A 27,069-nucleotide genomic window follows, 5' to 3' on the forward strand; every position below is an offset into this window, starting at 1 on the left:
AGGTGGATATGGCTGATAGACACTCTGGGATTCTGGAGAGCAGAGAGGTGACATCTGGGCCAGAGAGGTAGATCTGAGTGTCATCAGCATATAGATGGTACTGGAAGCCATAAGATGTGCCCACGTATTTCTTAGAAGTTTATACTTTTGACCCTGAAACTAAATACGGTAACTCCCTGTGCTCTCTATAGAGGTCTGGTCTTTATAACGTCTGGTTATTATCACAGATGGGTTTATGCCGTGTGCGCTCTGCCCCCATTTCTACTGTTTGTGCATTTTTATCTCTTACTTCAATGTAACATGTTTGAATAAAATAAAGAACTTCACCCGGATCCAAAAGTACAAGAAAGATTTTATTTTTCCATGGAAATTTCCATCCTGCAAGGATTTACCCTGCGCTCTACATCCCCCGTCATCTGCAGGTTCCCTCTGCCGTGTAATAAGGACAGTACAAGGTAAGCGATAGTTCAGGGCCATAAGACTCTCATATTATGGCTTGTAATCTTAAAGGGGTATCATAAAATCAGAAAAACATGTTTGCTTTCACTCTCAAACAGCGCCACACCTCTCCATCTGGCCAGGTCTGGTATTACAGCTCAGTTCAATTCACTTCAGAAAGAGATATTTACAGAAATTATTCAAAAGAGAAAAATTAAGAAATGCAATAATTCAGAAATGTCTGTAAATCTGTCTTCTATTTTAGAATGTATGTGTTATTACATCTCCACCATGCACTCAGAATCCTCAGACACAAGTCAACCTAGAAATGCTTGTGCCAATGATGAAATGACGACGCTCGCGATACCGCCATATACTGGTGAGACCATGATAGCGATGGTGCTGAGCGCAGATATTACGGTAGGCAGACAGTTAAGGAGTTTTATGTCTTCTTGCTCTTGTCTCAAGTCATTGACCTGTTCCTGGTACATCCTGGCGTGTTCTTCATACCCCTGCGACCTGTACATGTCCCGCTCCTGAGAAGACAAGAAGAAAGCAGGAACAAATATGACAACATTGAGAGGATATCCAGAAAATGTCAGAACGGCAACAATAATATTTTCTAGATCTTATGAACGACAGGACACTGGGGGTCCATCTCAATAAATCCTGACGCAGGATAGGAAAAGTCTCCTGAAAGAAAAGATCAAGTGTCTACACTAAGTCCAACGTGACGAGTAGCTGATCCGCCTGAGGAGCCACCTACAGGGATGTACTGCATGGTTACCATATATAAACAATAATATGGCCTCGCAATAGGTTTTACCTTCTACATAGCAAATACAAAGATTGTCCACATTGAATATACACGAGTGAAATGGGCTCGTATGCATCTGCAGCGCCCCAGAGTTCTGGTCGTTGCAGTACCGTGGCTTCGCCGCTAAGGGGAGCCATGGTACGTTCGATGGCACCGAAGGAGTTCCTCCAATCAGGTATCACAGACACCAATATGTTTCACAGCAGGGCCTCCGGGGGGAGCTAAGGGTGCTATTCATTAGGCCACTCCCCACCATAGTGGGTAAAACTGGGGGTCAGGCAGGAAGTTAGAGAGAACGCTGACGGGATTGAACGGAGCAACACCCTGTGGCAGAGGGTGTTGTGAAGGGAGAGACTGTAGGGTCTCTGCCAGGGGTGGGATCCTGGCAGAGGCTTGGCATTGAGAGAACGTAACGGGACCGTGCCTGCTCAGTATAGCGGCGGTGCCCAAGAAAGGACTAGAAGCGAGACAGATTGTGCTGAGTGAGAAACGAGATCAAGCAGAAGGAGAATACCAGCAGGGGTTGTGCTGAAAGAGGCAGCACCTTGCTGAGGAGCAATACCGGTGGCCGGAACGCCGAGGGAGTGGATTAGAATACAGCTTCAAGCCATACTCCAAACAGCGGCAGGACAGTCGGTCTCAGGCGGGCTGTCTACCACATATCGCCTATGAAGTCTTGGGGGGCAATTGCGGGAGAGGGGCGTCTCTAGGGTCCCGGAAGAACTCCAGGCCTACCTGACAAACGGGTGCCATTCCAACCTGAATACAGGGAAGGGGTGGATTACAGAGGAACATCAAATCGAGTTGTGAGGGAACTTAAGAAACAGACACAACCGTTGTGGGGTCACTTTCCGTGAGCACAGCAGGGAAGGACTACAACACATAGCGCTAAGAAGGAAGGCACAGATTTCCACCTGAGAGGAGAACTCTGGAGGTGCCATTGGACCGGCCGGACTTGCGTAGCCTGGCGAACCGTATTCTGGACTGAGGACTCAGAGATCTCCAGTAAAGAGGTAAAGAGACTGCAACCTGGTGTCCTCGTTATTTACCGCGACCTGCACCTCACAACTGCACCGCTACATCGCTACCATTACTACCACCTATTACACCGGACGTCCCCCACTGACGGACAGGGCCACGGACCGGGCCTAGCCACCGTGACAACCCTGAGAACTGGAGGCCCGGCTCCGGGTACCCCTCGGCCCTGCGGCGGTGTGGGGGCGCTCCAAAACTTGGCGTCACGAACAGGATCTACTTAAGCCTGAAGAATCAGGTCATGTGTGCCTAGAGACTGTGATTTGTTGTGCTTGGACTGTACTTTATTACAAAGACTGTGCTGCGCCAGTTGCCGCCAAAATCCGCCGCCATTGCAGCGCTGAGGAAAGCGCAGGAAGAGAAGAGGGGCGTGAAGTGGGCGTAGGCAAGCTGGAGAGCGCGAACAACAATGGCCGCCCAGTCTAAGTATTTCTGTGTCCTGAGGACGTGCCCGTCAACAGCTGAGGTACGCCTCCTGATCTTGGTCGGAGGGTGGAGACCATGGGGACGGGGCCGCCCACGGAAGAGACCGCGGGAAGAAGACGCGGGAGAGGAGAAAAAGATGGCGACACCTGGAGCACCATGCGGAGCTGACCCGGCCCAGCCTGAGGCTGCGCAGCCTGGGGTAGCCCCAGAGATACCAACACTGCGGGGTCTGACCCTCGCAGGGCCACAGATGGGACGACCCCCTGTACCGATGTCCGCGGAGTGCGCGGCTGCAGCCGAGGCCCGACAGTTAGCCCGCCGGCTGAAAGAGGATGCCCGTGTGCTTGCTCGGATGGGTCAACCAACGGAGATCCGCTTGTCCCCAGTATCCCCCGCTCCGTCCCACCTGGCCGCGTCTGAAGGCACGCTACCGACTCCGGACCTGAAAATAATCCCGGACGCCGAACACTTCCGGCGTCTGATGGCCGCCTGGCGGAGCCGACCCCAGCCGGCGGAGCAGATTGATTCGATTGGCGCGCCGGAGATTCCGACCTCGCACTGGGGTGTGGTGGTGGCCTTTAATCCCCGATATGGGAGAGGAGTGATCCAAGAAATTGGAGAGCCAGTACAAGTTCGGGTAGACCGAGAAGAGGTGGAACCTTGCCGCGGGGGGTTTGATTGCGACCTGGAGCCAGGAGATGCCGTCACCTATACGAGGTGGAAGAGGGACGCCAGTGAGACGGGCTGGTTCGCTCGAGGGGTCCAGCGATGCATCGCCCTCCAGGCTGCTGCGGGGACACCAGAAGGGGATAGTCCCGGAGGAAAGGCAGCAGAACCCGGCCCCGCGGAACCGCAAGGAGCCCAGCCTCGCCGCACTCCAGAGGGACGTGTGCACCTGCCGACAAGGAGGACCCCCCGGAGGGGAATCTTATCCTTACTGGGACCAGAACGGCGTCCTGGCTCACCGGGCCGATCTGTTGGTCTGGTGAGGCCAGGAAAGAGATCACCTTCCGCAGAACCTTAGTAAGACATTGCTGTCAGAAAATGTAAATAGTTGCTATTTTATTGTTTTAACTATTCCTGATTGTTTGCTGCTAAAACCCGTCCAGGGTAAACTTTAAAAGGTGACCCCTTTGTTGACCCGGGGTCACTATTGTTGTTTTCCAGAAGTTTTACACAAACTGCAGTAATCATGGACTGTGCATGATTCGAACTTTCTTTTGTAAATAGTTTGCACCTTCTTAAAGGTGCTCCCTATTGGTTTGAGCCAAAGACACTTTGTGAAGATACCTTTCCTACCGGTTCTAGTTAAAGACACTTTGCGAAGATACCATACCGGAACCTTTGCGTGGGCTGGTAGGCTGAGAAGACGAGCTACCTCAGAAAGACTTGGTCCCCTCTTAAAGGGGATGTGTGAAATTGAACTTGAGAAAGATACTGTTGCAGAACAGTAATGTGATAATGAAGCTTGAAAAAGAAATGTAACTGTTTTACATGCTAAGTTATATGTGTTGAATTTGTTGAAATGTGAAATCTAAATAATGTTTTGCAGAAGGAAAAGATGCAGAGAGCCCGTAGGGGTAGAGATAGAGATCTGCATAGCTGAAAGTAAGGAAGTAATGATGAAGGTGAGGATAGAAGGTCAACCCTGCGTCCCCATAGAAAGTTACTTTGTTACTAAGGACAGAAGGCGAACCCGTAGGGGTTAGAGAGTGAGTCCTTAAAGGAGCCGAGTAGAGCGGGCTCAGAGTTCTTTAAACGAAAGGAATGTTATGTCTATACTATGTATAGTAGCGAAAGGCAGTAGGCCCTGGCTGAACGGGGCGGTCCTGTAAAAGAAAGGAGAGGCAGTAGGTCTGGTGCCATAGGGACAGGCGGTCCTGCAGGTTCAAAGTAGGAGAATGTGAAGTTACCTTGCCCTGTAATGTGATTATAGGAAGGCCTTTGGTAAACTAAGAGTGTATGTTTCTTAAAGGCAATGTTAATTTATTGTTCCAGAAATTGCACTAAGTAGAATACCCGGTTGGGTAACAGGAGTTATGCATAGCCTGTAATTTATAATGTTGACCATGTTTGTAACGTTAAAAGTGTCCTCACCTCCCATAAAGGGAAGCCTGTTCAAGTATACTTATCGTTTTGCACTCAACAAAATTGTATGTCTTTTTGCTAATCTGTATTGTTGTTTTTCTTCCCAGTCCCGGAGTACTGTGTTTAACCAGGGGGGAGTGCAGCGCCCCAGAGTTCTGGTCGTTGCAGTACCGTGGCTTCGCCGCTAAGGGGAGCCATGGTACGTTCGATGGCACCGAAGGAGTTCCTCCAATCAGGTATCACAGACACCAATATGTTTCACAGCAGGGCCTCCGGGGGGAGCTAAGGGTGCTATTCATTAGGCCACTCCCCACCATAGTGGGTAAAACTGGGGGTCAGGCAGGAAGTTAGAGAGAACGCTGACGGGATTGAACGGAGCAACACCCTGTGGCAGAGGGTGTTGTGAAGGGAGAGACTGTAGGGTCTCTGCCAGGGGTGGGATCCTGGCAGAGGCTTGGCATTGAGAGAACGTAACGGGACCGTGCCTGCTCAGTATAGCGGCGGTGCCCAAGAAAGGACTAGAAGCGGGACAGATTGTGCTGAGTGAGAAACGAGATCAAGCAGAAGGAGAATACCAGCAGGGGTTGTGCTGAAAGAGGCAGCACCTTGCTGAGGCGCAATACCGGTGGCCGGAACGCCGAGGGAGTGGATTAGAATACAGCTTCAAGCCATACTCCAAACAGCGGCAGGACAGTCGGTCTCAGGCGGGCTGTCTACCACATATCGCCTATGAAGTCTTGGGGGGCAATTGCGGGAGAGGGGCGTCTCTAGGGTCCCGGAAGAACTCCAGGCCTACCTGACAAACGGGTGCCATTCCAACCTGAATACAGGGAAGGGGTGGATTACAGAGGAACATCAAATCGAGTTGTGAGGGAACTTAAGAAACAGACACAACCGTTGTGGGGTCACTTTCCGTGAGCACAGCAGGGAAGGACTACAACACATAGCGCTAAGAAGGAAGGCACAGATTTCCACCTGAGAGGAGAACTCTGGAGGTGCCATTGGACCGGCCGGACTTGCGTAGCCTGGCGAACCGTATTCTGGACTGAGGACTCAGAGATCTCCAGTAAAGAGGTAAAGAGACTGCAACCTGGTGTCCTCGTTATTTACCGCGACCTGCACCTCACAACTGCACCGCTACATCGCTACCATTACTACCACCTATTACACCGGACGTCCCCCACTGACGGACAGGGCCACGGACCGGGCCTAGCCACCGTGACAACCCTGAGAACTGGAGGCCCGGCTCCGGGTACCCCTCGGCCCTGCGGCGGTGTGGGGGCGCTCCAAAACCTCCGGTGGATCAGCCAACTCCGGCCACAGGGGCCTTCAGGAACTGATGGAGTATGAGCCAAGTTAGTGCCACACTCTGCGCCATTTACATGATTCGTTACTACGGGAGATGGAGGTGATCAGCCTGTGATATTACACAACTTACCCTTTCCTTGTCCTTTGTGGTCGCCTGGAGCTGTTCCAGAAGGAGGAGCCTCTTTCTTTTCTCCTTTTCTAAAGCTTCTTTGAAGTTCTCCTCCAGGATCTTCCTTTGATGCTCCATCTTTTTATTCTCCTCTAATCGTTGACTTTCTTCTATTTTTCGTTGCAGCTCCTCTTTTTCTTTGCTCACTTTTTCTTCTGATAAAAAAGAAAAAGAGGTAATGACTGATGGGAAGGTGTGATGTGTCTGACCCGGACCACAAGGATCCATAGATGAGCTCGATGATCCATGAGCCGTCCAGCAACATAATCTCCTTATGTGCTATGTATCAACATGGTTATATATATGGAGTATAGGGATCGCAAGGTACAAAGATCCAGGAGAAGACTAATTAGGCTACAAAGAGATCCATTTCGTACAGACATGACTGTATAAATCCAGCAGAGGAACAAACAGGAACATTAAGCAGAGATGTAGAAAGATAGATCATAAGTTCTATACTTTGTCTCATGGAGCTGATAGGTGAAGAGGCGTAAAAGTCAATGGAACAAAGAAAAAAATAGAGGCCTAAACAGCATAGATGAAGAATTAATTAAGTAGCAGTGACACAAAGACATCCAGAGAACAGAAATGAAGAGAGATCTATGGAGCAGAGATCAGTGAAGTCCATGGAGCAGGGACATAGAGAATTCCGGGGAGAATAGATACAAAGAGACCCATGCAACAAAGATGCAAATGGGTGCAAGGAGCAGAAGTTCAAATAGGTCCATTGAGCAAACCCTGGGGCCTAGTCAAAGAAAAGTCCATGAAACTACTAAAAAAACAGAGGTCTAAGGACTATAGACATTGAGAGATCCACAGAAACAAAGAGGTTTCCAAAGATTAGATAAAGATGCAGGGAGGACCGAAGAACATAGACCCAGAGAGGGCTATGTAGCAGAGACAGAGAAGTCTACGGAGAAGAGATGTGATATCTATGAAAACAAGCCTGGACTAGAAATGACTGGCCAACCTCATTATAGTCCACAGATCTGTCAATACAACTTGTTCACAAGGAATTTCCAAACTAACAAAAATGTTACGTTTTTTCTTGTCACAACTGGCAGTGAATTTGGAGATGTGGTACCAAAGATGTTTTGGTCTTTAGGGTCCCCCGATGGTGTGGATACACAAATCTGTATGGTATTCGGAAATCTGCATCCTACAGCCGAGTAGCCAGAATGACTCACCCAAGTTATCCACACATCTGCTCACTTTAAACCGAAGAACCTGTTGGGTGAGATGTCAGGGCCAAGTCCTTCACCAATTCCATCATTACACCACGGCCTCTTACCTTCTGCTTTCTTTTGCTGATCACTAAGAGCTTTATCGTTCATCCTGATGCTGACAGCAATCAGCTCCTGGCTCTCCTTAAACTCCTTAAGAACATCATCGGCCTAAATATTATTTAGGAAAAGGGAGACTGGTTACGTCCCGGAACTGTTTTCCCATGGAGTATGTGACACCTTATTAATGACCGGGGACCCCCTCACCCACCTTTGTGCCCTTTCCTGGCTCATTTTTGTATTGTTCATCAATGCGCTCCATTTTCTCTTTAAACATCTGGTACCCGCCCAATATTGCATATGACCCTTGTTCTACTGAATTCCTAAGATCTTCGGAAAGTGTTTTGATCAACTTCTCACAATGAGCACGAGACGCCATGTCATTCTTTTTGAAAAATTCATTTTTTTTCTCCTCCATGATTTCCTGTAGATAGAGAAGTGAAAAGTCAATTTTGACAAATAAAACAAAAACGACTATGGTAGATTTGGGCATTTAGAATAAATGTAAAGCAGGAAATGTCCCCACCCTGAAACCACCACACCCAACTTTGTGACTGTAATTAGCTCATTTGTTTTCCTTTTAACATTCTTCTAGGCTCAATGAACCTTCTCAGTGTCTGGTATGGTCAGCCGAACATTTTTGTGCATACTACATGAAATCGGCCCTCCTACCTCTGACTCTGTTACTAGATGGTGTAGGATTTTCACTGTGGACAGCACTGGGTGGTGTTAGTGATCTAGATAAGCATTAGCATAGCTGGTGCCATCCAGTCCGGGAGCCTGTGGGTTGCTACAGAGTACTAATCATCAGATTTATTAGCTATCTGCTGTGAGTTTTGGATGGACCACACCCTATTTAATCCCCAACATGCCAGTTATAGGTGTATACTGCCCTTGTCTGCTTCTTAGTGAATCCCATCTTCAAGTTTCTGCTATTGCTACTCGTTAAAGACTTTAAACTGTTTTTGACTCCCCAATTACCTGAAGATTCTGACTCTGTCTTCCTGAATTGATCTTTTTTAACCATGTCTTTGGCATCTGATTCTGTCCTAACCCAGTTTTCTTTAGATTTTCCTTTTCCTCATTTTTGACAACAACTTACCAAATACTGCTTTTGGAACTGGTGATCCTTGTCCTTGAAGGATCTTTTCATGAATATGCTTAGTGCCTCCTTCTCACACTCTTCGCTTAGTTTTATGATTTGGTCATGAGTCTCCGTAGGAAACTTGACTTTTGCTTTCATCGTGTTTTCATAGTGTTGTGTTGCCTCCCTCACCGCTTTTGTGTTTTCCGCCACTGTTATATTGGCTACCTCGTCCGCCATGCAGACAACATTAGATGAGCTTATGGCTTTGGTGAACATCACGACCATGTTGGCGAGAGCTGGAAATGATGAACAGGTTACAAAAATATCCAGAACTTACGTCCACACTGATCTCAGGACAGCCATGGACAGACATCACTGTGCTAATACTCACTTTCCCCTGTGACTTTGTGCACATTATCCATGTACTTGACGTCAGCATTTTTATAAATGTAGTCACAGAATATATTAGTCTTGGTCACAAACACAGGACTCAGCTGATCCTCAGACACCTCATCCATGTTCTGGAGGACCTCCTTATCCCCAGTTGGAAGGTCTAACATGAAGCACTTGCGAGTCTTGAAATACATGCGGATGCAGTCCCTATACCTGTTGTGGTTCTCGATCTTCTCCGTGCTTTCCTCCATGTTTTCAACTGTACGAGACAGAAGAATAGACAAAGAATATCTCCACCATCATCAATTTCCTTAATTATTATGCTTTGCTTATAAAACGCTATCTTATTCCACAGAGCTTTACAGACATTATCATCGCTGTCCCCAATGGGGCTCACAATCTAGATTCCCTATCAGTAAGTCTTTGGAGTGTGGGAGGAAACCATTGTACCCGGTGGAAACCCACGCAAGCACGGGAAGAACATACAAACTACTTGGATGTGTTGCCCTTGCTGGGATTTGTATCCAGAACACCAGTTCTACAAGACTGCAGGGTTAACTACTGTGCCACCACATATAGTGCTAACCACTGAGCCACTGTGCTGCCCACGGATCCATCTATAGCATTATATCTGACCAAAGACTTACAATGACGGCACCAATCGGTGGTGAAAATGGCATTTTCCATGCTTTAAGATAGAAGTTGACTATAATATCCATATTCAGAGAGGGGATGTGGCGCAACTTAAAATTTGTGAGCCCAGTACAAAATCTCCAACAGGGCTCCCAACTATCAGAGGTCTTCTAAAATATTGGACTTGTTATATGGACTAAAGGGCCTTTTGGAAAGCTCCAGGCTCCAGGTTCCCGAATGTGAATTCAGCCCCTGCTTCTACTATGGTTAGGATGTATGGTAGACTGAGACAATTCCCTTTGCATCACACTGACAACAAATATTCCAGAGGTCAGATGTGGAATCGAAGACTTCTGTGGCCTGGCAATGCTGAACATACTTCTGCAGGGCAGCAATGCGAAGATTCGAGATTACGACCATGTGTGTTCCCAGGATACCACCAAATGAACACTTCATATCACCATCCTTGGTCATTTTCATCCTTTTTTATAATGAGGCAGTAACTGTAGAACTTCACAACAAGTGCACAAGTGCAGAAGAGCGGTCCACAGAAGGGATGGGGCCACACTGAGCCAGACATTTTTGTTGGAGGGCCTATTACAGCCCCACCAGGCACCGCTATTAGTTATACAAATCTGCTAAAACCTCTAGCTCAAAGCTAAAAAAGAACACGAGGAGAGGATGGGAAGGGAATCACCCGAACTTGATCTGAACCTGAACGTGAGAACGGGAATTCCTGGTTTTGAGCTTATGGAGGAAGTTAGAAAGATGTGGTCAATGTGGTGTGCCACAGGGAGAGGGGTGGAAGATGGGAGAAATACATATTACACAGGATTTCCCTTCCCACGCTCTCCTTGTGGTCTTGTTCTCCTTTATACTACCACTTCTCATTTCATTGTTTTTAGTATTTTTATTCTGGCTTATTCGAATGAACCTCCTTGTTCTTGTCTATGTTTTCCATTACCACCGTCCAGGGCACCAGTACTCTCTCCTCAGATATGCACCTGTCCCGGATCCGTGCCTTGCTTCCCTCACCCCGGCCCACTCTGCTGTGCTCCACGTTGGACTTTGCAGATGGCCATTTGAACCTATGCCCTGGCCTATTTAGTCCGACATTAAACCGCTGTTTGCACCATCTTATGAGGAACAAGTGGTTCCCCACCTGTCTCTGCCCACACAGCTCTCTACCGGTCCTCTGCTCCATAAGGCACCAGCTCTGATTCTGCATGGTCCTCACGTGGTTACGTCGCCCCATATGACTGCATGGAGCAACGCACATTATGAGGTTACGATGGCATAATTTGCATGGCGGTCTATCTGGCTGCTGACGAAGAGTGATGTGAAGACTGGAGTCAGAGTCTGTGCCTTAAGGAGCAGACAGGACTCCTAGGGAACTAAGGCTCAGGGACAAGTGCGGAACAAGACAATGAAGTTATTACTTTGGTTTTTTAACCTTCCTGGCTGGATTTGGGGGGAATCAAATTCCTGTTAGATTCAGATTCCCCAGAATCTGCAAATTTTGGACAACAGTAAATTAATTTGATCAATCAGAACTATTGTGTGCGAGGAAATCGCCCTTACTGATCCCAGCTCCACTGACAGCATTCTGATATTCATCGGGCGGTCCTGCCTCCCCCATTACCGCGCCACCTATGGCCCCGATAATCTCTTAGGAGAAACCTTTCTTGTTTTGTTCCTTTCCCATACAGTTAGATGTGTTTCTTACTTTTCTTCAACTTTAGGGCATTTTCCAAGTATTCATCTTCGGTGATCGGCCTGCCATTAAACTCCAGTTTTAAAGTGACGTCTCTCACAGCCCATATGAAGCTGGGGAAGAATCTGGAATACTCGGCTTCATCATCATCATTGTCTTTAGACTTTACTTTAATTAGATCTGCCAGTTCTCCCACATAGCTGCACAAATGAATTAAGGCTAAATAAATCAAGTGTCCAAAAATGTCAACAGTGTAAGAAAGTTCTTTTAATAAAAAAGAAGAAAACTGAAGTAAAAATCCAATCCACTTGTTTAGACGGCGCCGCACTATAATCGTGTGTCCCCCGAGAGCCCTATGAACTGGTGCATGGACATAAAGACTAGGACACTTTTTACCCTTCCTTTTAGTAAACCTGTGCGAGGCGTACTTATCTAAGCCGTGGAGCTCCTCTCCAGGTAATGTTGTGCTGCTCTTTGCTTTGTTACTTTACAATTTTCCATCTGTTCTTACAAAAGTAAAAGGAGTTGTGTCCGATAAAGTAACTAGTGAATCTGAGAGGGTGGCTCTGGATCTCTGCCTAGTCTTAGGAATTGTTTAGACTTCTGATTAATTTAGGACCTTTGTGGTGAATGCTCCAGAGGAGAGATGACCTGGACATGTTAAGTGATTGAGGAGCATGCCTTGATTTTAGCTGACCCCATGGACCCACCATGCTTGACCTCCCCCATGTTGATCTACAGAGTGACCTGTATACTTGTCAGATTGTGTGGACTATGCAGAGCAGCCCCCACTGCGGTGAATTGTGTCTGCACTGAGTTATTGAAAACGTTGTTAAGAGACTGATCCTGTTGCCAGAAGAAACCACCAAACTTCACACCTCAGCTGTGAAGCGTAACCACCAAGCTCCATGCCGTAATACTGTGTCTAATGACTAAGCTTGGTGACAAATTATTGTGTATAATGGCAGCGCCGTACCAAGAGACTGTACGTAATGGCCAAGATCTGTGCACAGTACAAGCCCAATGCCTCAGCTGTAAAGTGTAACCACTAAGCTCTGTTCCGTTCCACAATACTGTGTGAAACTTCCAAGCAATGAACCACAATACTAGGATTAACTGTCAAGTTCCTTGCCTCAGCTGTGAAGTGGAATCACAAATCTCTGTGCCATAAAACGTTGTATGACGGTCAATAGTGTTTACCTGCCAAGCTATGCCTCTTAATACTGCAAACAAGCTCTGCAACACAACACCATGTGCAACCACCAAGCAATCAACCTCAATACACAGTTCTGTGCCACCACATCATGCAGAACACTAAGCTCTGTGCCACAAAACCGTGTGCAATCGACACATTTTGTGCCACAATATCATGTGCAACCACCAAGCTCTATACCACAATACTGTGTGCAACCGCCAAAATCTGGGCCACAATAGTGCGCTCTGAGTGCCAAGCAAAGTGTCACTATACCATGGGCAACCACCAAGCTTTGATCCACAATACTGTGTACGACCACAAGGTTTTGTGCCACTTTACCATTTGCAACAACTAAACTCTTTGCAGCAAAATCATGTGCAACCGCCAAGGTCTGTGCCACAAACCTGTGTGCAACGATCAAGCTCTGCACCATAATATCATGTCCAACTACCGAGCTCTGTGCAACAATACTGTGGACAACTGCCAAGAATGTGCCCTTGTCGAGACACTGTAAGTGTAACACTTACTGCCTCGGTGAAGGAAAGGTTTCACACCTGCCGTGTCTCATGTCAGTCATTGCTCCGTCCTTTAGTGGCTACTTGATTAGTGTCATGGGCCACGCACTAAAAAACTGAACCCGGAGGCAGAAAATCAAGAGAATGTTTCAATATTTAGAGGAAAAAATATCTAGGTTTTCCTTATCCTTAAAGGATACTGAAGCTTCTCGATGGCATCTTCATCAATGACGGCTTTGCTGTTGTAGACCAGGGCGCTGCTCAGCAGGACGGCCAGGCAGAAGATCCCTATGTCATTCTTCTTGTCTCCCTGTCACATCAGCAGAACGGCGTTACATTAACCATAACTTTATAACACTCCATCAGTTCTGCGCCTAGAATTAGCTTGTGATATGATGCAGGCACGTCTCGTCATCTCATGTGTCATAGTCTAGATGTATGTGCAGTGCATCCTCAGAGCAGGTCATGTGAGGTGGAGACATATTAGCTTCATGCTATTGACTGACCTTCTCCACATCTCCCAGTCCCTCGGTGTCCAGCAGGACCAGAGTGTGACCTTCCATGGTGGGATGAGGGAGACATCGCATCCAGATGCCCTTGGTCTGAGCTTGTACAGTTGCTCCTAAATCGAAGCCTACAAGACCAACCGATAAAGTCAGACGCAGCAGAGACGAGGTTGTCACACTTCACTGTGATATTATTGTGCGAAACACAACTGCATAAACTCTGTTACTACTGTGCATCTGCCACTCATCCAAACCTGCTCACCTTTCTGAGATCCGGCCAGCTTGTTCATCAGGTAGGACTTCCCTGTCCGATACAGACCCACAATGGCCACTACCACCACCGGCTGGGAGATCTCAGACAAGATGTCGGTGGCTTCAGGGTTAACATGAAATTTTCCATCTGCTGTATTTTCAATCAGACAAACTGGAAGATCCATCTCTGAATGTAAGAAGAAAAAAGAGGAGGAGTGGTACTGTGCAGTGTATATATACAGGAGGAGTGGTACTGTGCAGTGCATATATACAGGAGGAGCGGTACTGTGCAGTGTATATATACAGGAGGAGTGGTGCTGTGCAGTGTATATATATACATGAGGAGTGGTACTGTGCAGTGTATATATACAGGAGGAGTGGTACTGTGCAGTGTATATATACAGGAGGAGTGGTACTGTGCAGTGTATATATACAGGAGGAGTGGTACTGTGCAGTGTATATATACAGGAGGAGTGGTACTGTGCAGTGTATATATACAGGAGGAGCGGAACTGTGCATTGTATATATACAGGAGGAGTGGTACTGTGCAGTGTATATATACAGGAGGAGTGGTACTGTGCAGTGTATATATACAGGAGGAGTGGTACTGTGCAGTGTATATATACAGGAGGAGTGGTACTGTGCAGTGTATATATACAGGAGGAGTGGTACTCTGCAGTGTATATATACAGGAGGAGTGGTACTGTGCAGTGTATATATACAGGAGGAGTGGTACTGTGCAGTGTATATATACAGGAGGAGTGGTACTGTGCAGTGTATATATACAGGAGGAGTGGTACTGTGCGGTGTATATATACAGGAGGAGTGGTACTGTGCAGTGTATATATACAGGAGGAGTGGTACTGTGCAGTGTATATATACAGGAGGAGTGGTACTGTGCAGTGTATATATACAGGAGGAGTGGTACTGTGCGGTGTATATATACAGGAGGAGTGGTACTGTGCAGTGTATATATACAGGAGGAGTGGTACTGTGCAGTGTATATATACAGGAGGAGTGGTACTGTGCAGTGTATATATACAGGAGGAGTGGTACTGTGCAGTGTATATATACAGGAGGAGTGGTACTGTGCACTGTATATATACAGGAGGAGTGGTACTGTGCAGTGTATATATACAGGAGGAGTGGTACTGTGCACTGTATATATACAGGAGGAGTGGTACTGTGCAGTGTATATATACAGGAGGAGTGGTACTGTGCAGTGTATATATACAAGAGGAGTGGTACTGTGCAGTGTATATACACAGGAGGAGTGGTACTGTGCAGTGTATATATACAGGAGGAGTGGTACTGTGCAGTGTATATATACAGGAGGAGTGGTACTGTGCACTGTATATATACAGGAGGAGTGGTACTGTGCAGTGTATATATACAGGAGGAGTGGTACTGTGCAGTGTATATATACAAGAGGAGTGGTACTGTGCAGTGTATATACACAGCAGGAGTGGTACTGTGCAGTGTATATATACAGGAGGAGTGGTACTGTGCAGTGTATATATACAGGAGGAGTGGTACTGTGCAGTGTATATATACAGGACAGGAAGAGTGGTACTGTGCAGTGTATATATACAGGACAGGAGGAGTGGTACTGTGCGGTGTATATATACAGGAGGAGTGGTACTGTGCAGTGTATATATACAGGAGGAGTGGTACTGTGCAGTGTATATATACAGGACAGGAGGAGTGGTACTGTGCAGTGTATATATACAGGAGGAGAGGTACTGTGCAGTGTATATATACAGGAGGAGTGGTACTGTGCAGTGTATATATACAGGAGGAGTGGTACTGTGCAGTGTATATATACAGGAGGAGTGGTACTGTGCAGTGTATATATACAGGACGAGTGGTACTGTGCAGTGTATATATACAGGAGGAGTGGTACTGTGCAGTGTATATATACAGGAGGAGTGGTACTGTGCAGTGTATATATACAGGAGGAGTGGTACTGTGCAGTGTATATATACAGGAGGAGTGGTAGTGTGCAGTGTATATATACAGGAGGAGTGGTACTGTGCAGTGTATATATACAGGAGGAGTGGTACTGTGCAGTGTATATATACAGGAGGAGTGGTACTGTGCAGTGTATATATACAGGACAGGAAGAGTGGTACTGTGCAGTGTATATATACAGGACAGGAGGAGTGGTACTGTGCGGTGTATATATACAGGAGGAGTGGTACTGTGCAGTGTATATATACAGGAGGAGTGGTACTGTGCAGTGTATATATACAGGAGGAGTGGTACTGTGCAGTGTATATATACAGGAGGAGTGGTACTGTGCAGTGTATATATACAGGAGGAGTGGTACTGTGCAGTGTATATATACAGGAGGAGCGGTACTGTGCATTGTATATATACAGGAGGAGCGGTACTGTGCAGTGTATATATACAGGAGGAGTGGTACTGTGCAGTGTATATATACAGGAGGAGTGGTACTGTGCAGTGTATATATACAGGAGGAGTGGTACTGTGCAGTGTATATATACAGGAGGAGTGGTACTGTGCAGTGTATATATACAGGAGGAGTGGTACTGTGCAGTGTATATATACAGGAGGAGTGGTACTGTGCAGTGTATATATATATACACAGGAGGAGTGGTACTGTGCAGTGTATATATACAGGAGGAGTGGTACTGTGCAGTGTATATATACAGGAGGAGTGGTACTGTGCAGTGTATATATACAGGAGGAGTGGTACTGTGCAGTGTATATATACAGGAGGAGTGGTACTGTGCAGTGTATATATACAGGAGGAGTGGTACTGTGCAGTGTATATATACAGGAGGAGTGGTACTGTGCAGTGTATATATACAGGAGGAGTGGTACTGTGCAGTGTATATATACAGGAGGAGTGGTACTGTGCACTGTATATATACAGGAGGAGTGGTACTGTGCAGTGTATATATACAGGAGGAGTGGTACTGTGCAGTGTATATATACAAGAGGAGTGGTACTGTGCAGTGTATATATACAGGAGGAGTGGTACTGTGCAGTGTATATATACAGGAGGAGTGGTACTGTGCAGTGTATATATACAGGAGGAGTGGTACTGTGCAGTGTATATATACAGGACAGGAAGAGTGGTACTGTGCAGTGTATATATACAGGACAGGAGGAGTGGTACTGTGCGGTGTATATATACAGGAGGAGTGGTACTGTGCAGTGTATATATACAGGAGGAGTGGTACTGTGCAGTGTATATATACAGGACAGGAGGAGTGGTACTGTGCAGTGTATATATACAGGAGGAGAGGTACTGTGCAGTGTATATATACAGGAGGAGTGGTACTGTGCAGTGTATATATACAGGAGGAGTGGTACTGTGCAGTGTATATATACAGGAGGAGTGGTACTGTGCAGTGTATATATACAGGAGGAGTGGTACTGTGCAGTGTATATATACAGGAGGAGTGGTACTGTGCAGTGTATATATACAGGAGGAGTGGTACTGTGCAGTGTATATATACAGGAGGAGTGGTACTGTGCAGTGTATATATACAGGAGGAGTGGTACTGTGCAGTGTATATATACAGGAGGAGTGGTACTGTGCAGTGTATATATACAGGAGGAGTGGTACTGTGCAGTGTATATATACAGGAGGAGTGGTACTGTGCAGTGTATATATACAGGAGGAGTGGTACTGTGCAGTGTATATATACAGGACAGGAAGAGTGGTACTGTGCAGTGTATATATACAGGACAGGAGGAGTGGTACTGTGCGGTGTATATATACAGGAGGAGTGGTACTGTGCAGTGTATATATACAGGAGGAGTGGTACTGTGCAGTGTATATATACAGGACAGGAGGAGTGGTACTGTGCAGTGTATATATACAGGAGGAGTGGTACTGTGCAGTGTATATATATACAGGACAGGAGGAGTGGTACAGTGCAGTGTATATATACACACAAGAGGAGTGGTACTGTGCAGTGTATATATACAGGACAGGAGGAGTGGTACTGTGCTGTGTATATATACAGGACAGGAGGAGCGGAACTGTGCAGTGTATATATACAGGACAGGAGGAGTGGTACTGTGCGGGGTATATATACAGGAGGAGTGGTACAGTGCAGTGTATATATACACACAAGAGGAGTGGTACTGTGCAGTGTATATATACAGGAGGAGTGGTACTGTGCAGGGTATATATACAGGAGGAGCGGTACTGTGCAGTGTATATATACAGGACAGGAGGAGTGGTACTGTGCAGTGTATATATACAGGACAGGAGGAGTGGTCCTGTGCAGTGTATATATACAGGACAGGAGGAGTGGTACTGTGCAATATTATATATACAGGAGGAGTGGTACTGTGCAGTGTATATATACAGGAGGAGAGGTACTGTGCAGTGTATATATACAGGAGGAGTGGTACTGTGCAGTGTATATATACAGGAGGAGTGGTACTGTGCAGTGTATATATACAGGAGGAGTGGTACTGTGCAGTGTATATATACAGGGGGAGTGGTACATTGCAGTGTATATATACAGGACAGGAGGAGTGGTACTGTGCAGTGTATATATACAGGAGGAGTGGTACTGTGCAGTGTATATATACAGGACAGGAGGAGTGGTACTGTGCAGTGTATATATACAGGAGGAGTGGTACTGTGCAGTGTATATATACAGGGGGAGTGGTACTGTGCAGTGTATATATATAGGACAGGAGGAGTGGTACTGTGCAGTGTATATATACAGGAGGAGTGGTACTGTGCAGTGTATATGTACAGGACAGGAGGAGTGGTACTGTGCAGTGTATATATACAGGAGGAGTGGTACTGTGCAGTGTATATATACAGGAGGAGTGGTACTGTGCAGTGTATATATACAGGAGGAGTGGTACTGTGCAGTGTATATATACAGGACAGGAAGAGTGGTACTGTGCAGTGTATATATACAGGACAGGAGGAGTGGTACTGTGCGGTGTATATATACAGGAGGAGTGGTACTGTGCAGTGTATATATACAGGAGGAGTGGTACTGTGCAGTGTATATATACAGGACAGGAGGAGTGGTACTGTGCAGTGTATATATACAGGAGGAGAGGTACTGTGCAGTGTATATATACAGGAGGAGTGGTACTGTGCAGTGTATATATACAGGAGGAGTGGTACTGTGCAGTGTATATATACAGGAGGAGTGGTACTGTGCAGTGTATATATACAGGAGGAGTGGTACTGTGCAGTGTATATATACAGGAGGAGTGGTACTGTGCAGTGTATATATACAGGAGGAGTGGTACTGTGCAGTGTATATATACAGGAGGAGTGGTACTGTGCAGTGTATATATACAGGAGGAGTGGTAGTGTGCAGTGTATATATACAGGAGGAGTGGTACTGTGCAGTGTATATATACAGGAGGAGTGGTACTGTGCAGTGTATATATACAGGAGGAGTGGTACTGTGCAGTGTATATATACAGGAGGAGTGGTACTGTGCAGTGTATATATACAGGACAGGAAGAGTGGTACTGTGCAGTGTATATATACAGGACAGGAGGAGTGGTACTGTGCGGTGTATATATTCAGGAGGAGTGGTACTGTGCAGTGTATATATACAGGAGGAGTGGTACTGTGCAGTGTATATATACAGGAGGAGTGGTACTGTGCAGTGTATATATACAGGAGGAGTGGTACTGTGCAGTGTATATATAAAGGAGGAGTGGTACTGTGCAGTGTATATATACAGGAGGAGCGGTACTGTGCATTGTATATATACAGGAGGAGTGGTACTGTGCAGTGTATATATACAGGAGGAGTGGTACTGTGCAGTGTATATATACAGGAGGAGTGGTACTGTGCAGTGTATATATACAGGAGGAGTGGTACTGTGCAGTGTATATATACAGGAGGAGTGGTACTGTGCAGTGTATATATACAGGAGGAGTGGTACTGTGCAGTGTATATATACAGGAGGAGTGGTACTGTGCAGTGTATATATATATACACAGGAGGAGTGGTACTGTGCAGTGTATATATACAGGAGGAGTGGTACTGTGCAGTGTATATATACAGGAGGAGTGGTACTGTGCAGTGTATATATACAGGAGGAGTGGTACTGTGCAGTGTATATATACAGGAGGAGTGGTACTGTGCAGTGTATATATACAGGAGGAGTGGTACTGTGCAGTGTATATATACAGGAGGAGTGGTACTGTGCAGTGTATATATACAGGAGGAGTGGTACTGTGCAGTGTATATATACAGGAGGAGTGGTACTGTGCACTGTATATATACAGGAGGAGTGGTACTGTGCAGTGTATATATACAGGAGGAGTGGTACTGTGCAGTGTATATATACAAGAGGAGTGGTACTGTGCAGTGTATATATACAGGAGGAGTGGTACTGTGCAGTGTATATATACAGGAGGAGTGGTACTGTGCAGTGTATATATACAGGAGGAGTGGTACTGTGCAGTGTATATATACAGGACAGGAAGAGTGGTACTGTGCAGTGTATATATACAGGACAGGAGGAGTGGTACTGTGCGGTGTATATATACAGGAGGAGTGGTACTGTGCAGTGTATATATACAGGAGGAGTGGTACTGTGCAGTGTATATATACAGGGGGAGTGGTACTGTGCAGTGTATATATACAGGACAGGAGGAGTGGTACTGTGCAGTGTATATATACAGGAGGAGTGGTACTGTGCAGTGTATATATACAGGACAGGAGGAGTGGTACTGTGCAGTGTATATATACAGGAGGAGTGGTACTGTGCAGTGTATATATACAGGGGGAGTGGTACTGTGCAGTGTATATATATAGGACAGGAGGAGTGGTACTGTGCAGTGTATATATACAGGAGGAGTGGTACTGTGCAGTGTATATGTACAGGACAGGAGGAGTGGTACTGTGCAGTGTATATATACAGGAGGAGTGGTACTGTGCAGTGTATATATACAGGAGGAGTGGTACTGTGCAGTGTATATATACAGGAGGAGTGGTACTGTGCAGTGTATATATACAGGACAGGAAGAGTGGTACTGTGCAGTGTATATATACAGGACAGGAGGAGTGGTACTGTGCGGTGTATATATACAGGAGGAGTGGTACTGTGCAGTGTATATATACAGGAGGAGTGGTACTGTGCAGTGTATATATACAGGACAGGAGGAGTGGTACTGTGCAGTGTATATATACAGGAGGAGAGGTACTGTGCAGTGTATATATACAGGAGGAGTGGTACTGTGCAGTGTATATATACAGGAGGAGTGGTACTGTGCAGTGTATATATACAGGAGGAGTGGTACTGTGCAGTGTATATATACAGGAGGAGTGGTACTGTGCAGTGTATATATACAGGAGGAGTGGTACTGTGCAGTGTATATATACAGGAGGAGTGGTACTGTGCAGTGTATATATACAGGAGGAGTGGTACTGTGCAGTGTATATATACAGGAGGAGTGGTAGTGTGCAGTGTATATATACAGGAGGAGTGGTACTGTGCAGTGTATATATACAGGAGGAGTGGTACTGTGCAGTGTATATATACAGGAGGAGTGGTACTGTGCAGTGTATATATACAGGAGGAGTGGTACTGTGCAGTGTATATATACAGGACAGGAAGAGTGGTACTGTGCAGTGTATATATACAGGACAGGAGGAGTGGTACTGTGCGGTGTATATATTCAGGAGGAGTGGTACTGTGCAGTGTATATATACAGGAGGAGTGGTACTGTGCAGTGTATATATACAGGAGGAGTGGTACTGTGCAGTGTATATATACAGGAGGAGTGGTACTGTGCAGTGTATATATAAAGGAGGAGTGGTACTGTGCAGTGTATATATACAGGAGGAGCGGTACTGTGCATTGTATATATACAGGAGGAGTGGTACTGTGCAGTGTATATATACAGGAGGAGTGGTACTGTGCAGTGTATATATACAGGAGGAGTGGTACTGTGCAGTGTATATATACAGGAGGAGTGGTACTGTGCAGTGTATATATACAGGAGGAGTGGTACTGTGCAGTGTATATATACAGGAGGAGTGGTACTGTGCAGTGTATATATACAGGAGGAGTGGTACTGTGCAGTGTATATATATATACACAGGAGGAGTGGTACTGTGCAGTGTATATATACAGGAGGAGTGGTACTGTGCAGTGTATATATACAGGAGGAGTGGTACTGTGCAGTGTATATATACAGGAGGAGTGGTACTGTGCAGTGTATATATACAGGAGGAGTGGTACTGTGCAGTGTATATATACAGGAGGAGTGGTACTGTGCAGTGTATATATACAGGAGGAGTGGTACTGTGCAGTGTATATATACAGGAGGAGTGGTACTGTGCAGTGTATATATACAGGAGGAGTGGTACTGTGCACTGTATATATACAGGAGGAGTGGTACTGTGCAGTGTATATATACAGGAGGAGTGGTACTGTGCAGTGTATATATACAAGAGGAGTGGTACTGTGCAGTGTATATATACAGGAGGAGTGGTACTGTGCAGTGTATATATACAGGAGGAGTGGTACTGTGCAGTGTATATATACAGGAGGAGTGGTACTGTGCAGTGTATATATACAGGACAGGAAGAGTGGTACTGTGCAGTGTATATATACAGGACAGGAGGAGTGGTACTGTGCGGTGTATATATACAGGAGGAGTGGTACTGTGCAGTGTATATATACAGGAGGAGTGGTACTGTGCAGTGTATATATACAGGACAGGAGGAGTGGTACTGTGCAGTGTATATATACAGGAGGAGAGGTACTGTGCAGTGTATATATACAGGAGGAGTGGTACTGTGCAGTGTATATATACAGGAGGAGTGGTACTGTGCAGTGTATATATACAGGAGGAGTGGTACTGTGCAGTGTATATATACAGGAGGAGTGGTACTGTGCAGTGTATATATACAGGAGGAGTGGTACTGTGCAGTGTATATATACAGGAGGAGTGGTACTGTGCAGTGTATATATACAGGAGGAGTGGTACTGTGCAGTGTATATATACAGGAGGAGTGGTACTGTGCAGTGTATATATACAGGAGGAGTGGTACTGTGCAGTGTATATATACAGGAGGAGTGGTACTGTGCAGTGTATATATACAGGAGGAGTGGTACTGTGCAGTGTATATATACAGGAGGAGTGGTACTGTGCAGTGTATATATACAGGACAGGAAGAGTGGTACTGTGCAGTGTATATATACAGGACAGGAGGAGTGGTACTGTGCGGTGTATATATACAGGAGGAGTGGTACTGTGCAGTGTATATATACAGGAGGAGTGGTACTGTGCAGTGTATATATACAGGACAGGAGGAGTGGTACTGTGCAGTGTATATATACAGGAGGAGTGGTACTGTGCAGTGTATATATATACAGGACAGGAGGAGTGGTACAGTGCAGTGTATATATACACACAAGAGGAGTGGTACTGTGCAGTGTATATATACAGGACAGGAGGAGTGGTACTGTGCAGTGTATATATACAGGACAGGAGGAGCGGTACTGTGCAGTGTATATATACAGGACAGGAGGAGTGGTACTGTGCGGGGTATATATACAGGAGGAGTGGTACAGTGCAGTGTATATATACACACAAGAGGAGTGGTACTGTGCAGTGTATATATACAGGAGGAGTGGTACTGTGCAGGGTATATATACAGGAGGAGTGGTACTGTGCAGTGTATATATACAGGAGGAGTGGTACTGTGCAGTGTATATATACAGGACAGGAGGAGTGGTACTGTGCAGTGTATATATACAGGACAGGAGGAGTGGTACTGTGCAGTGTATATATACAGGAGGAGTGGTACTGTGCAGTGTATATATACAGGACAGGAGGAGTGGTACTGTGCAATATTATATATACAGGAGGAGTGGTACTGTGCAGTGTATATATACAGGAGGAGAGGTACTGTGCAGTGTATATATACAGGAGGAGTGGTACTGTGCAGTGTATATATACAGGAGGAGTGGTACTGTGCAGTGTATATATACAGGAGGAGTGGTACTGTGCAGTGTATATATACAGGGGGAGTGGTACTGTGCAGTGTATATATACAGGACAGGAGGAGTGGTACTGTGCAGTGTATATATACAGGAGGAGTGGTACTGTGCAGTGTATATATACAGGACAGGAGGAGTGGTACTGTGCAGTGTATATATACAGGAGGAGTGGTACTGTGCAGTGTATATATACAGGGGGAGTGGTACTGTGCAGTGTATATATATAGGACAGGAGGAGTGGTACTGTGCAGTGTATATATACAGGAGGAGTGGTACTGTGCAGTGTATATATACAGGGGGAGTGGTACTGTGCAGTGTATATATACAGGACAGGAGGAGTGGTACTGTGCAGTGTATATATACAGGAGGAGTGGTACTGTGCAGTGTATATATACAGGGGGAGTGGTACTGTGCAGTGTATATATACAGGACAGGAGGAGTGGTCCTGTGCAGTGTATATATACAGGAGGAGAGGTACTGTGCAGTGTATATATACAGGAGGAGTGGTACTGTGCAGTGTATATATACAGGACAGGAAGAGTGGTACTGTGCAGTGTATATATACAGGACAGGAGGAGTGGTACTGTGCGGTGTATATATACAGGAGGAGTGGTACTGTGCAGTGTATATATACAGGAGGAGTGGTACTGTGCAGTGTATATATACAGGACAGGAGGAGTGGTACTGTGCAGTGTATATATACAGGAGGAGAGGTACTGTGCAGTGTATATATACAGGAGGAGTGGTACTGTGCAGTGTATATATACAGGAGGAGTGGTACTGTGCAGTGTATATATACAGGAGGAGTGGTACTGTGCAGTGTATATATACAGGAGGAGTGGTACTGTGCAGTGTATATATACAGGAGGAGTGGTACTGTGCAGTGTATATATACAGGAGGAGTGGTACTGTGCAGTGTATATATACAGGAGGAGTGGTACTGTGCAGTGTATATATACAGGAGGAGTGGTACTGTGCAGTGTATATATACAGGAGGAGTGGTACTGTGCAGTGTATATATACAGGAGGAGTGGTACTGTGCAGTGTATATATACAGGAGGAGTGGTACTGTGCAGTGTATATATACAGGAGGAGTGGTACTGTGCAGTGTATATATACAGGACAGGAAGAGTGGTACTGTGCAGTGTATATATACAGGACAGGAGGAGTGGTACTGTGCGGTGTATATATACAGGAGGAGTGGTACTGTGCAGTGTATATATACAGGAGGAGTGGTACTGTGCAGTGTATATATACAGGACAGGAGGAGTGGTACTGTGCAGTGTATATATACAGGAGGAGTGGTACTGTGCAGTGTATATATATACAGGACAGGAGGAGTGGTACAGTGCAGTGTATATATACACACAAGAGGAGTGGTACTGTGCAGTGTATATATACAGGACAGGAGGAGTGGTACTGTGCAGTGTATATATACAGGACAGGAGGAGCGGTACTGTGCAGTGTATATATACAGGACAGGAGGAGTGGTACTGTGCGGGGTATATATACAGGAGGAGTGGTACAGTGCAGTGTATATATACACACAAGAGGAGTGGTACTGTGCAGTGTATATATACAGGAGGAGTGGTACTGTGCAGGGTATATATACAGGAGGAGTGGTACTGTGCAGTGTATATATACAGGAGGAGTGGTACTGTGCAGTGTATATATACAGGACATGAGGAGTGGTACTGTGCAGTGTATATATACAGGACAGGAGGAGTGGTACTGTGCAGTGTATATATACAGGAGGAGTGGTACTGTGCAGTGTATATATACAGGACAGGAGGAGTGGTACTGTGCAATATTATATATACAGGAGGAGTGGTACTGTGCAGTGTATATATACAGGAGGAGAGGTACTGTGCAGTGTATATATACAGGAGGAGTGGTACTGTGCAGTGTATATATACAGGAGGAGTGGTACTGTGCAGTGTATATATACAGGAGGAGTGGTACTGTGCAGTGTATATATACAGGGGGAGTGGTACTGTGCAGTGTATATATACAGGACAGGAGGAGTGGTACTGTGCAGTGTATATATACAGGAGGAGTGGTACTGTGCAGTGTATATATACAGGACAGGAGGAGTGGTACTGTGCAGTGTATATATACAGGAGGAGTGGTACTGTGCAGTGTATATATACAGGGGGAGTGGTACTGTGCAGTGTATATATATAGGACAGGAGGAGTGGTACTGTGCAGTGTATATATACAGGAGGAGTGGTACTGTGCAGTGTATATATACAGGGGGAGTGGTACTGTGCAGTGTATATATACAGGACAGGAGGAGTGGTACTGTGCAGTGTATATATACAGGAGGAGTGGTACTGTGCAGTGTATATATACAGGGGGAGTGGTACTGTGCAGTGTATATATACAGGACAGGAGGAGTGGTCCTGTGCAGTGTATATATAGAGGAGGAGTGGTACTGTGCAGTGTATATATACAGGACAGGAGGAGTGGTACTGTGCAGTGTATATATACAGGAGGAGTGGTACTGTGCAGTGTATATATACAGGAGGAGTGGTACTGTGCAGTGTATATATACAGGAGGAGTGGTACTGTGCAGTGTATATATACAGGAGGAGTGGTACTGTGCAGTGTATATATATATACACAGGAGGAGCGGTACTGTGCAGTGTATATATACAGGAGGAGTGGTGCTGTGCAGTGTATATATACAGGAGGAGTGGCACTGTACAGTGTATATATACAGGACAGGAGAAGTGGTACTGTGCAGTGTATATATACAGGACGGGAGGAGTGGTCCTGTGCAGTGTATATATACAGGAGGAGTGGTACTGTGCAGTGTATATATACAGGAGAAGTGGTACTGTGCAGTGTATATATACAGGAGGAGTGGTACTGTGCAGTGTATATATACAGTACAGGAGGAGTGATACTGTGCAGTGTATATACAGGAGGAGTGGTACTGTGCAGTGTATATATACAGGAGGAGTGGTACTGTGCAGTGTATAAATACAGGACAGGAGGAGTGGTACTGTGCAGTGTATATATACAGGACAGGAGGAGTGGTACTGTGCAGTGTATATATACAGGAGGAGTGGTACTGTGCAGTGTATATATACAGGAGGAGTGGTACTGTGCAGTGTATATATACAGGAGGAGTGGTACTGTGCAGTGTATACATACAGGAGGAGTGGTACTGTGCAGTGTATATATACAGGAGGAGAGGTACTGTGCAGTGTATATATACA

General features: G+C 45.9%; 1 protein-coding gene across 1 annotated transcript in view; it reads right to left on the minus strand.

Moving 5' to 3' along the window:
• Positions 1-333: 333 nt before the first annotated feature.
• The window catches only part of LOC143785096 (guanylate-binding protein 3-like), a 62,749-nt gene continuing 36,013 nt past the window's right edge, over positions 334-27,069 (minus strand). The window contains exons 2-11 of the mRNA XM_077273768.1: positions 13,870-14,046; positions 13,608-13,735; positions 13,302-13,411; positions 11,404-11,591; positions 9,043-9,303; positions 8,667-8,947; positions 7,776-7,988; positions 7,573-7,675; positions 6,243-6,436; positions 334-974 (exon numbers count right to left, since the gene is read on the minus strand). Coding sequence (XP_077129883.1) covers positions 756-974; positions 6,243-6,436; positions 7,573-7,675; positions 7,776-7,988; positions 8,667-8,947; positions 9,043-9,303; positions 11,404-11,591; positions 13,302-13,411; positions 13,608-13,735; positions 13,870-14,046 — 1,874 coding nt within the window. The 3' untranslated portion in view covers positions 334-755. The remainder of the gene's footprint in view (positions 975-6,242; positions 6,437-7,572; positions 7,676-7,775; positions 7,989-8,666; positions 8,948-9,042; positions 9,304-11,403; positions 11,592-13,301; positions 13,412-13,607; positions 13,736-13,869; positions 14,047-27,069) is intronic.

The sequence above is a fragment of the Ranitomeya variabilis genome, chromosome 7 (assembly GCF_051348905.1).
Source record: "Ranitomeya variabilis isolate aRanVar5 chromosome 7, aRanVar5.hap1, whole genome shotgun sequence".
NCBI classification, from domain to species: domain Eukaryota; kingdom Metazoa; phylum Chordata; class Amphibia; order Anura; family Dendrobatidae; genus Ranitomeya; species Ranitomeya variabilis.